The 14,109-nt window shown below is 32.2% G+C and overlaps 1 protein-coding gene across 1 annotated transcript; it reads right to left on the bottom strand.

The window, feature by feature from the left end:
* Positions 1 to 6,953: 6,953 nt before the first annotated feature.
* On the bottom strand, positions 6,954 to 12,499 carry LOC116020884 (serine/threonine-protein kinase STY46-like). The gene is made up of 5 exons (XM_031261485.1): positions 12,311 to 12,499; positions 11,203 to 11,514; positions 9,863 to 10,376; positions 7,921 to 8,063; positions 6,954 to 7,290 (listed from the first exon to the last, which is right to left on the bottom strand). Exons 1-5 carry the CDS (start codon positions 12,497 to 12,499, stop codon positions 7,096 to 7,098), a joined length of 1,353 nt encoding a protein of 450 aa, XP_031117345.1. The 3' UTR covers positions 6,954 to 7,095.
* Between the last annotated feature and the right edge of the window lie 1,610 nt (positions 12,500 to 14,109).

Genomic DNA, 14,109 nt, shown 5'->3' with positions numbered 1-14,109 from the left:
AAAAAAAAAAAAAAAAAAGAAGTATCACTTTCAATTTTTTATTTATCTTAAATAAATTTCGGATACTACACCAGCTCAAGACCGCATGCATGCATGCACCTACTGCTTCTAATTAATGTCTAACTAATTTAATTAAATGCAATAGTTATACCATGGACTTAGGTCTACCTTACAAGGTGGACTCATCATAATAATTTAATTACATAATGCATGTTCACAATTTACATATTGAATGTTCACAATTCAAATTGTGAATATTCAATATGTAAATCGTGAACATTTAGTTATGAATATTCAATATATAAATTGTGAACATTTACAATGTAAATTGTGTATTTTGGACCCAAGTTTACCTTGTAAGGTGGACTTGGGACCACAGAATAATTTGCTCATTAAATGTGAGTTGGCCCAAATTAAATAATCTATAATTTAATTTTTTTTTACATTATTTATTTTACTTTTATCAAATAAAATTTATAAATTATAATTATAATAAAATTTTTATTTAACCCTAAAAGTCAAATTTAAAAATTATAACAAAATAGGAGTGGAAAGAAAACTTATTTGACTATTGAAAACAAGTTTTTTTAATGTTGTAATATTGTATTAGAAAACATTATATTTGAATATAATTTGTCTTTCATTTTAGAAAAACAAAAAGATCAGTTTCTAAAAAATAAGGGTGTGTTTGGTTCATAGGTTTACACACTAGGAAAAGGAATAAAAATCATAGTTATTGTTTAGTTAACAACTTTTTAAAACACAACTATGTGATTTGATTATCCCTTCAATTAAGAACATCATTCATTTGATTTTTAAGTTTGAATCTGTGTATTAAACTTTTGTTTTGATTTTTTTGGGTCCATATTAGTGCTTTGGATGTCATTATATTAGGACCAAATGCCTTGATTTTTTATTTTTGTATTTTAAAAAATTTTATTCATATTAAATATATCAATATTGGCAATCATTCTTTTTGGTAAATGTACAGGGAGGCACGAGAGCTGGCCCAGGGGGAATCGTCACTTATGGGAATTGAACCCGGGTTTTCCCGAAATTCCTCCCCACAAAGAGAGTTCACTTGCCACTTGAGTTACCCCATTGAGTTATATTGACAATCATTCTAATTCCACCCTACTACCAAACATGCAAAATAATTTCACCAAAACCAAACCTATTACCATAAGTATTTGATTCTCATTCCATTCTGATTCCCATGTGCGAACCAAACACACCATAAGTCTCCATAAAAAGCTTAATAAATATAAATGTAGTAATAGAGATCGATAAATTAAATAAATAATAAAGCGGTATATATTGATAATTTTAAATAAACAAAAAGTTACATATTTAATGTATCCCTCACTCCTCATATGTGCCAAAAGATAGATCATAGATGCATGAAAATGTTATCCCAGAGTGTAAGCATTTTTGTTGGGCAACACACACAAATTAAAAAGAAAAAACAAAGAAAAGAAAAAAATCCATAATCAGTCAGCAGCACTGAAACAAAACCAGCCTGTAGTGCTTCTTCTTGACTTCTTATCATAAACAGTATATATGTCGGTATGTATGTCCATGAGTCCATCCACTTTATAATTCTAAATAGAGTTTCTAAATAAAGTTTCTAAATAATTTATCGTACGTACTACCCCCTGCCCTACATATATACTTCCTATCATTGTTTATTTAGACTAGATAATTTTATGAAATAAGGGCAAACCTATTAAAACTAATTAAAACAAAATTAGTAAAATGCCAAGTGTCAACTATTTAAAGAATATGATATTTGTACAAATAGTGAGAGTAAAACAAATTATTTTTATATAAAATATTACGGAGTACTCTATCTTTTTTTTATTTGTAATAGATAGGGTTATAGGACAATCGTACTTGCCCTACGTGGTTTATAAGTACGCTTCCAGACCTCGATCTAGAAGGCTTATAAGTGCACTTTCAGACATCTAGAAAACTTACAAGCACACTTTTTTATCTCGGGAGGACTTACAAGTGCACTCCCTGATCCCAGAAGGATCTACATGTGCACTTCACGACCCCAGTATGTCTACTTACCAACCTCCCCATCAGAATACTTCCCGACCTCTGTGTCAAAAGACTTTCCTACTTCTGCGTCTGATGAGTACATCCCGACCATCATTGATAGATACGTAAACTCTGTCGTCACCTCACCAACTGTCCTCTCACGTGTCGTGACCGACTTAAGTGTCCAATCATTGGATGCTACATCAGCTATGTTAGTATTTACCATCATTATGTCCCCTTGCCACTTAGTATAATTAAATATGGCACTATGCCTAGTGTGAATGAGGGCTTTTTTTCCTAACTTACACCACTTCAACTGGATCTTCATTCCTGTCCTTATAGGGTCGGACCTTTAGCTAGTTTCCCAATCACATTACTCGGTTAATTTTCCAACCACATTATTTTCCCTCTTATATTTGTTTTATGTTTCAATAACACTAAGTAGAGTAGGTCGGTATATGTATTATTAACTAATTATAGTGGATTTCGACCTAGCTCAACCTAAAAATGCTTGTAATTTTCTCATTTAATTTCAAGTTTCCACGTAAAAAGTCTTGTCTCATTACTTTCTTCCTACTTGCTATGTATGTTGACCCAAGTCAATTTGCATTATCAATAATATTCACCTAAGTAGTCACACGTTATATCGTGGATCAAGATCCACCATGGCGTCATGTGCATTGTAGATCCTAATCCAAATTATGTATATACAGTTAACATATTATGTACTTTCAGTTAACAGATTATAAGATTATGTACATTCAATTGTAATTTAATATGCATGATTTGTTAACTAAATGTACATAATTTAGACCATGTTCCATACGGCTAATAATGAAGCATGATCCACGATTATACGATTGCTATGCAGCGGTGTATAATATTACAAAAGTTAAAAATATTGGAAATCCAAAATGACAACAATTCCAACCAAAAATAGTTAAAAGTAGAGTTTAATAATTCACTAATCACTTTATAAAAGTGATTGAAACCCATTTGTTTGATTGCAGCTGCTCAATTTTAGTGTTTAGAGTCCTGCTTGACGGCCCATCAATGGATAAACTCATTTCATATGTCGCCAAATTGCAATAAAATGAATTAATTTAACTTTTAGTTTTTCGACTATCATAATATTTTTGTTATTACTGTTTGTTTATAATTTTTTTCAAGTTAATCTATTGACATTTTAAATTAATCAATTTTAATGCAAACTATTTGAAATGCTCTCATTTTTAGACATTTTATCGGATTTTACCCTTTTGTAAGGATATTCTAGATACTTTAAATAAGATTTAATCAGCCCAAAAAATTAAATGATTAAATTTAATCAAATTAATAGAAATTAAAAAATAATTATAATTTTGTTAACCACTTGATTGCAATCACAAAGAAGTAAACAAAGACTAAGGAGGACATAGACGAAACCCTCGAAGAAACATACATAAACAAGTAGGAAAAAAAATTAACCAAAAAAAAACCCTAATCAAAAGACATTTCATTGCCCTCTTTGTTTTTCGATTAAATGAAAAAGAAGACTTATAATAACATGAAAAAAAGATAATTTCATTATTCCCATCCGTCTGTCAACATCATTATTATACATTCATAAAAAAAATGGCCCGTCTATAATTATAATTAAGTGATAAAAATGATAGATATTAATATCATGATTGTAATGGTTATGTGGTGGCAGCTCATGCTGTTACTCGTCCAGGTCCCCTACCTCTTAGGAAAGCTGAAGCTCTTGCCATTCGGAAAGCTTTGAGTTGGTTGAAAGATACTTCTTGGGATGGAGTGGTTGTGGAAACTAAGGCTGAGGTTTTGATTCGCAGTCTGCATAAGTCGAGCGTTTCTCCTTTCGGTTTGCTTGTTGATGATATTACTTTTTTACTTTTAGTTTTTTTTTTTAAATGTTAAATCATGTCATGTTCGCAAAGATGCAAATGTTGTTGCTCATCTGTTAGCCCATTTTACTTTTTCTCATTTTGCTTGTGCGACTTGGGTTGATTCCAGTCCACTTTTTATTTCCTCTGCTGTTATGCGTGACTTGAGTATTAATTAAAAGTTTACTTCTTTCTTCAAAAAAAAAAAAGAAGAAGATAGGTATTAATAAAATCTGGGTCCTTTGAGTATAGTTGTTTTGTCACGTTTAGTTCTAAACTTTTAAATCGACCATTTGTGGTCTTTCTAGTTGTTACCAACTTACCATACGTGGTCCAAGTTAACCACTATTGGTCCTTCAACTATCAAATTTTAACCACTCATGATTCTTCCAAGAGTATCAAGACTGGTTAAATTTTAAAAATTGAAGGACCATGGGTGATTAATTTGAACCATGAATAATAACAATTAAGAATTTAAAGGACCACAAGTGATCGATTTAAAAGTTTAAGACTAAACTTGAAAAAATTACTTATACTCGGGTACCCAGGCCATATGCGTTAACGTTAAAGTTAGTTGGCCATTAATAGGATGACAAGGTTGATAAGCCAAGTAGCACTTTCCTAAGATTTTTTCTTTCATTTTTCAATCGTCCATATCTGCAGTTTTCAATTATCATCTCAATAATATAATTGTCGTTTCTTTTTAGTACACAGGTAGCCATCCATCGCATTCTAAAGCATGAACTCATCTCGTTTCATCGTTGTCGTATTTTTTTAAAAATGTAAATTGAATATTACCAAATCACATATTAAATGTCACTTATCTAAATAATTACAAAAATTTTTTATAAAGAAATTAAAATATATAAGTTAGTGACTTTAACTAGCCTATCTTGTGACTCTAGTTAACAAAATGCCACAAGGAGGTAAAACAATCTAAGTTATTCATTGCTAATTGATTCAAATCAAGAAGGCTAATAGACGTCTTTCACAAAGAGTCAAACTTAAAACTTTGTAATTACCAAAGCCAGTTGTCTGACCAACTTGATTGGCTTGCCCATCTTTAAGTTTACTCTCCAAGATAATAACACACCCTATTTATAAAGAGGATTATAAAATATAAACTCTGCCTACTCAAAATAATTATTTCTTGATTATATTCACTCCACATAGCTCAGCAATAATTAGATCTATTATATTTTAATCATACAATTGCTCTCTTGAGTGTGTTTATCCGTGAAATACTCTCTCACTTTTAAAAATTAATCTTATTATTATACTATCATATGATATTTGCAATTCAATATTATTTTTACTATATCCTCTGAAATTTCAACTCATGCAAAATATAATAATAATAATAATAATAATAATAATAATAATATTTAAAATTATTATATAAATGAAAGAAAAAAAAAAGCCTTAAAGCTTTGCCAAAAGATGCTGCAAATCTGATTTACAAACCTTTTTAAATTTGAAATACTTGCATATGTGACAGAGTATAAAAAAAAAAAACTAATAAAACAAAATCGATTACGTTAAAACGGGCTTTGCTCGCTGGACTATCTCTATGTAGGTAGGTGGTGGGTTTCAGTTTTAGAGGCCAACTTAGGGTCCATTTGAAAATCTAGAAAATGTTTTTAAAAAAATAATTTTAAGAAAATGACTCATTTTTTAAAAAATAATTTTATAATGTTTGGTTGAAGGTCATAAAATCATCATCTTGTAATTATCGGGTGCCATGAATTGGCTGGCTGCCCCACTAACTTTTAATAATAAATAAATAAAAAAGTAAAGTAACCAATCAAATAATGTCATATTAGGATGAAAAATAATGAGAAAAAAATTTGTAAGTGTGGGTACATTACTCATAATTAATTTGTAGAAAAATATAAAGTTAATTATAAATGAAGATATATCAAATGGGACAAATTTTTATATAAAATATTTGGGTGTAATGAACTGAAATTTATGGAGTAATTAGAGAGTGTAGGCGGCAGTAATAGGATAATTTTGGATGAGTACAGTATCTTGTCATGGAATATTATGGGCTGACTCAGTGTGGGCATAAGCTCAATAATTAAACTAAGAAATATCTTATTTTTTATTTGTGCATGCCCCCCATATGATCCATAAAGTGATTCACTTCATTATTTGAAGAAAAAAAAAAAAAAGAGATGGACAACAACTTTGAGGTCTCCTATTGCATCGTGCATCACGCTGCTTACTTTCAATGATGCCATTACTGTGTTCCCTATTAACCTAAGAGCAGTCCAATTAGTCTATAATTTTTCTTAGTTGTTGCATGTCCAAGTAGGAGAGAAAAGAAGAAGGAAAAAAAAAAAGGAAAAAGGAAAAAACAAGAAGAAAAAAAAAACCTAAGAAAAGCTTTAAACAACAAAAAAATAATAAACAGGAATCATGCACCCAACATATATGACACGTGCATGTAGTCATAGAGCTCAAATGACATATAGTGACTCTCTCATATAGAAAGGAATGAGATTGAGCATCAATGGAGGATACTAATGTAATATGGCCAGTTGTATTCAAAAGAAAAAAAAAAAGTCTCTTATAGAGAAAAAGAAGAAAAAAAAAGTCATAGAAGTGCTCAGGACGTGCGTTCTGTGCATATTTCTCTCCAAACGCATGGGCCGTACGTTGTACCAAAACAAAGGATCGGACCTGTTTGGTAACATAGTTAGCTTATCAGCTAATTGATTTGTTTGACCACTATTAGTTGTTTAACTTGGTTAAACAGTCGATATGAGTATTTGATTAATTAGTTTTTTATAACAGCGTTGTTCAAAACAGTTTTTTGGATAAGCTTTTTGAAAAAATCATTTTGCATGTAATCAGCTATCAGCAAACAACTAATTTACCAAACATCTTTTTACAATCAGTTAGTGTTGTGTTATCCACTAAGTCAAACCTACTATCCCAATCAACTAATTAACAACAATTTACCAAACACCATCAAAATAAAAATTAAGAATTTACCTCATTCAATCCACTAATCTCCAATTCTCCATGACAGGAATGGTGAGACACCGTACCCTTAAATTTGGAGTTAAAATTTGTATAATAAAAATCGAAGGCCCTCCATGGCAATAAATTGGTATATTCGACAGTACATGTGAGTAATAAATTTATGAAAATTTACTACATACTATAAAGCATCATGGGTCAGTAGTGCTTTGTGGATGTTTATGAGGGCACATGTGAGTGTTGCAAAAGATGGTCTCATGGAAGAATCTTCATCCCATGAATGTTGTATGAGCTCAATTATCTCTTTTGTTTGGTCATCATCATCATGCTCTGGAAGTGCTGGCCTCAATCCATTCTCTGCAACTTCTATGGCTATCTGTTTGCAAAACAAAATTATTGCAACAAAAATGAAAATCATACACTTCATTCCTACTACCAACAATGATCAATTGTTTTTTTTTTCCTAGTCCATCTAAGAGGAAAGAAAAGTGAATATGAAACATCATATATATAATCAATATTGCGCCCTAGGCACTAGTTGGCGTCCAAGGAGCGCCAAGCGCCTAGGCAGTCAAGTAATAATCCGAGTATATTGTCTTCACTTTTCACACTCAGAGCTAGGAGTTGTTAAACTGTTATAATTTACAAACTAGTGAACTGTATATGTTAGATGGTTAATTGAGTATATGACTGGAGAAATATAAAAGAAGAGTAGCCGAGCAGGCAAAAAAATCACTCGACCGAGTTGGGCACTGACCCGGTCGAGTTAGGCGCCCGACTCGATTGAGTTAGACTCTCAACTCAGCCGAGTTAGGCGCCCAAGACACCTAGGGCACCTAGTCGGCGAACTGGCTAAAAGCTGTCTATGGCTGAAATCGCTTCGGCCTTGGGGTGCCTAAGCGGTCGATTTTTACAACATTGTATATAAGTTGAAACTTAAGCTATAAAATTACAAAACATTTTATGTGTAATCTTGAGGACAATTGTTGAAATGGAAAGGGCATACCTTTGAAGGACCATACTCGGTTTCAATATATGGATGTTCACCGGTAATAAGCTCATTCAATATAATGCCAAAACTATACACATCACTTTTTTCATCATAAGGCTCTGAGCGAATTACTTCGGGAGCCATATAAACATAAGTTCCTATAAAGAGAAAGACTTCAAATTAAATGTCAAATAAAAGAAATTCTTACCTAGAAATTCATAATGAATATTTCATTTGTATTAAAAAGTTTCACCATAAATATTTACTCCTTCATCTTAACTGACTCTGATCTAATATAAATTAATGCATAATATAATAGATGATACAAAATTTGATACAAGTAATATTATAATTTCTATATATTATAAGTAATATTATAATATTCTATATATTATTAACTCTAACGGAAGAGCCATTATTTTAATCAATGATCCAAATTATTAAAATTTTGAAAGAAAAAAAATTAAAGTTAGTCAACTCCATCATTAATAAAACCTCATCAATGGAGGTCAATAGTGTATGAACAGTGAAATGCCATTATGGTGTTGGAGGAGGATTAAAACCAAAATTCTAATTTTAATAATGATAGATCCAAGCTAAGTTTCAAAGATAGAGATTACTGATTTAAAACTTATTGGTTAGTCCAATTAATATAACCAAACTAATATGCAATCTTGCTATATGATGTCAAACAGTTGAACTAATTTTTTCTTTCTTTCAAGTATATTTTTTAATAGGGTCACACTTGTGTGAGACCGTCTCACGGATCCTTATTCGTGAGACGGGTCGGGTCGGGTCAAAACACCATGCAAATGTCATACTTAAATGTGCAAATCTCACACTTATATGCTCAAATATAACACTAATGAAAAATACAATTTTTATTACTTATAAGAGAAAAAGTAATACATTTTTCATAATAAGTAATGTTGACAAGTGCCTCTCACTTATAAGGGCAAATATAATACTTTTGAGGAAAAATGTAATACTTTTAAATCGAAATGTAAAAGTATTGTATTTTCCCTTAAAAGTATTACATTTACCCTAATAAGTAACAAAAATTTTATTCCTGATTAGTATAACATTTGAGCATATAAGTATGACATTTGTGCATATAAGTGTTACATTTGCATATTGACCCGACCCGACCCGACTCGTCTCATGGTGAGACGGTCTCACACAAGTTTTTGCCTTTTTAATATTATATATTTGACTAATAATTCCACGTGATTGAATTGATTGTGTCAATCAAACTTAAAAATATCTAACCAGTATTCTCACAATTGGTACACCAAAAAGTAATTACATATTTAGTGAATGAAAAAAATTTCAAGTTTCTGGAATAATGAATTTTTTTTTTTTCTATATTAAAAAGAGAGAGAGAGAAAACAAAAGTAGATCGGGTGTGAAATAATGAAATTTTTTAATTTCTATATTAAAAAGAGAGAGAGAGAGAGTAAACAAAAGTAGATCTGATGTGAAATCAAACATGTAATAATTTTTTTAAACAAAAATGTAATACTTATTCTATAATAAACACAAAAAGTATAATATATTTTTTGTTAATTGGTTATGTAGTCAATTTTAATATAAATTAATTAAATACAAAAACTTGGTACATATAATATCATCTCATAATTAAGGGTGAGTCTCATGTGAGACGATTTCATAAATACTGTAAGTCAGACAAATTGCATAAAATTGGTTAATTTAGTGACCCAATTGTAATTTTTTTTTTAGGCTTAATAGCCTAATTGGATTATGTGTGCAGTTAGATGACCTATTTGACTCTTATTCTTATAATATTTAAAGGTTGAACATTTATTTATGATAAAAAGTGTAATACTAATATGATAAATTGATTGATTGTTTCTCATGTGAAAAAGTGTAATGAAAAAAAAAAGTGATATATTTATATAAAAAAATATAATACTTTTAATTCAAAATGTAATATTACCCGTTTCTCCGGTCAAAGCCTTTTCCTGGTAGCTTAGGAACCTAGCATGCCCAAAATCTGCAACTCTAACATGAAACGCATCATCAAGAAAAATGTTGCTAGGCTTCAAGTCTCTATGAAGCACCTTCAATGGCTTCTGCGCATGGAGATACTGCATCGCCTGCGAGATCTCAACGGCCTTACCCAACCTCTCTGCAATGGGCGGAAGAGGAACCCTTCTCTCTCGTCTCCTCTTGCCGGGGCCGTGGAGCCAATCTTTCAACGTCGTGCCCAGAAACTCCGTCACTATCCACCCGTGGTCCGGCGGCTCCAGGCACGCTCCCATCAGGCTTAGCACGAAGCGGTGGCGTTGCCGGGATAGGGTTTCCACTTCTTGCGCGAAGAAGCCGACGCCGTTGTCGTTGGAGTGGAAGAAATCCGGGTATATGCATTTCACGGCCACGTCGAGGCCGCGCCACCTTGCTTTGTATATGTCCGCCGTGGTTCCTTGCGCTACCAGTTCTTGCAGTTCTATCTGTTTTCAATAGACAATAAGTTGTAGGTGAATATGACAGTCAAATAGCTTGCTAGGTAGCAAATACTATATGATTGGATACATATAAGATTAAAATGGATTGTAGCACATCAATGGAGTAAGGAGTAATCATCCTGCCCACATGGGCAGCTCAATCGGTTACTGTTGGGTGGAAGCCAGCGAAAAAACAAGTCAAGCACCAAGTAGCTAGAGGATTATTGGGCAAAGACCTGAAGGGCCAAGTCCAATACGGTTGTTTCTTGAAAATGTGACAGAAGTCTGAAAGGTAAAAAACAATGAAGATAAAGAGTAGTCATGCTGTCCTCACGGGAGGTTCAGTTAGTTACTAGGTAATAAATTGTGGACAAAGACACAAGATGAGCCATGCCAGTCCCATACGAGAGTTACAACTAATTAATGTGGTGGGCTTCTTGTGAGCACGAAGTCATCATCATAATTTACTCATCCACTATCTATTGGGCTGGGATGTGGGGCCTAGGGTCGAATGAATTTGATTGCCTTTTGTGGGCAAGAGTAGTCATGCTCAATCAAGTGCAAACAATGCCCCACATAGCTAGTTAGCTCAAGTAGTAGAACATCTGGCCTAAAGTAATCACTCCAACGGCAAGGTAGGGATTCAACTGTGTGAAGATGGAATAAAGAGACTGATTGGGAGACCGGCTGCTTAGGCTATTAGTATTAATCTAGTATAAGCTGTAAAACTTAATGTATTAAAAAATAATAATAAAGTGCAAACAATAATATATAGCAAGTAATTGGTTGGATAAATGCAATTTGTGTAGGGGTATAGAATAAATGAACAAACCTCATGGGGTTCAATGTGCCATCCATTAAGCTTGGCTTGATGAATGAGGGCTTCAAGATTTGAATAGTAGAGCGGTTGCGGTGTGGGAGGTGTACTAATCACAGGACTCATACTCCCATTACAGATAGTGCTTGAGGATGATGCAACTTCTTGCTGAGGTTTTTGTTTGTTGTTGATGATGAAGTCCAAGAAACCATTTTCTTGGGCCACTTGGAGACAATACCTTAAATAATTCTGTGTTCTTTCCAGCTTCATTTTGTACATTCCCTTTAGCTCCTTCTGCCTCTCTACTTCCTTCTCCATTTCTGTCACCTTCACAATTTTATCAATATCAAAAATATAAATTACAATATTCTATTTCTATTACACAACATCTTGATTGAATTATATGTTAACTTATAATGTTGTCTATTTTAGGGATATCTTCAGCCCAAGGACCTGCATATTTTGGGCCTCCAATCCAATGGTACATCAAGTTTTCAGCCAAAAAAGAATTCAATTCACAATTAGGGTGTGTTTGAAACCTGAAAAATAATTTCTAAATCTAGTCAATAGAAAATATTTTTCGTTGACTGTGAAAATCAGCCCATTTTAGTGGAAAATGACTTCCGCCAAAATGAAGTAATTTTTCGGACCAAGCTACATCGACGAACAAAGAACGGTGGCTTCGAGTACAAAGCCTTTCAGTACTTGTTTCTGGTGGACTGGTTTCGCCGGAAACTAGAGCAATCCAGAGAACTTCTCTGTCTGGATGGAAACAGTCCGCCGGAAACCATTATTTTTTTTTAATAAATAACATTGTTTTTAATATTATTGTAAATATTTTCATATTTTAAATAAAATAATTAAAATGTTTAATTATACAATTCTATTCATTTTTTAGAAAATGAACCAAAACAGTTTTTAGAAGCTAAGGTAACCAAACACTAAAAAATGAAATTTTAGAAGTCGTTTTTCTGCTTTCCAAACCGAACCTTATTTAACAACTTTCAAAATCAAATTAAAACTCTAACAATAGCTATGGAGAAATTTTCTTTTCTCTATACAATGAACAATAAATAAAATTAAAACCATTCAATATATCACTACTCATATGTCACGTGCGTACCAGTTGACGATGAGTGGCGTTTGTAGGAGCAGTTGAGTGGTATCGTGAACCATTATTGGGCCCCAAAATGATACAATCAGTCAGCCCTTTACACCATCCGCGAGGCTTTCCGCCGCCGTTAGCGGCCACAGCGGCGGCGGTCCTCCGGGAGCCGGTTTTGGGTTGGGTATGATCACTGCTACCATTCATCATCATACCCAAATTTTCTTTCTAAGTATAAGATGATGAATGGTGCAATTATTTCATTAGCTACAAGGTGAGATTTTTGAGAGAGCTTTGTGAATTGGGAAGTGGGGATGGGACAAGAAGGACGGTGTTTACAATGAGGAAAGAATGTCCTATTCTTACCTTGGATTGTGAGGATAAAAATAATTAATTTACAACTAAGCTTGGATTGTGAGGATAATAATTGTTAATTCACAACTACAATTGAATATTCGTTCTTACTATGCAACTCTATATTAGGGAATGGGTTAAATATATATCCCAATAATAACGTTTCCAAAATGATCTTCAATTTGAGAGGAAGGGAATCTAAATAAGGTATAAATTAAAGTGTGAGCATTGGAGTAATAGGTATTTGAAAGCTTTTCCTTATATAAGATTTGGCACTAGTTTGACTTTAAATTAATTAGTGTGACTATTATATACTAAATTATTGAGTTAATTCCATTTTTTATTCTAGATTTATAGGTGATAGTTCACTTCTTTAGCCATTTTTATTAGAATATCTATATTTGGTCATAGTATTATTGTGTCATTACCATTTGTAGTCATCTGTCAACAAAATCATTGAAACGATATTAAATACAATGTCACTTTGATCTTTTCTTTACAAAATCGGTTGATCCGCTATATATATATATATTTTTGAAAAAAAATCATATTTGAAGACCGAAATGCCCTTGTATTTATGAAAATTTAAACGATTTTGCTGATAAATGACAAAAAAATGGTCATGCCACAATAATACTAGGACCAAAAGACGATGTTTTGGAAAAAAAAAAAAAAAAAAAGACTAAAAGTAAAACAACTCATATAAATCTAGGACAACAAATGAAATTAACTCCTAAAATATTTGATTGAATATAAAAATTACTCCGTATCATAGATTAAATATGTCGTGATTACACACACACTCTTGGGCAATCATCAGTAGCCTGTCTCTCATTTTTGCTTCATCTTCGCTCCATCTTCTTCATCAAGACAAACCTCCGTTAATGACTTCAAAAGGATCTCCACCATTCACATGTAACATTAGGAGTGTCCATCGCAAATTATTATGTGGACTGTAGTCCACATAGCTGTAGGTGTAGACTATGGTCCAAAATAACGTCGTTTTTATGCTTAAAATAAAATAAAATTATTGCTTGCGTGTTAGAATAATGAACATTTTGGAGTAAGATAATGCATTTTATAAGCTAAAATGATGTACTTTATATGTTAGAATAATATATTTTATATGTTTTTTGACTGTGATCCATGCAGTAATGATTGGGTGTCAATACAAGTCGGTCACCCCATTAGGCTCACCCTAAGATGGACTATAAATTTGGTGGGCTTATGCGTGGGCCAAATTTCGTTGGCCCTAACCTACCAATGCAATGCAGGTTAGCGAGCCTCGCAAACTATCTTCTAAAAAATTAAAAAGAGAGAAAATATGTATATTACATTATTACATAATATTCATATATAATTATGAAAAAATATATAAATATTAATTTATATATACTATGATTTGATGGATAATATAATGATATTTTAATGTTTCAATCATAATCATAGCTTGAACTAATATT

This window comes from Ipomoea triloba, chromosome 1, assembly GCF_003576645.1.
Source record: "Ipomoea triloba cultivar NCNSP0323 chromosome 1, ASM357664v1".
Lineage (NCBI taxonomy): Eukaryota > Viridiplantae > Streptophyta > Magnoliopsida > Solanales > Convolvulaceae > Ipomoea > Ipomoea triloba.
Note: the sequence above shows the minus strand (reverse complement) of the source record. Positions and strands in the feature narration are given on the sequence as shown.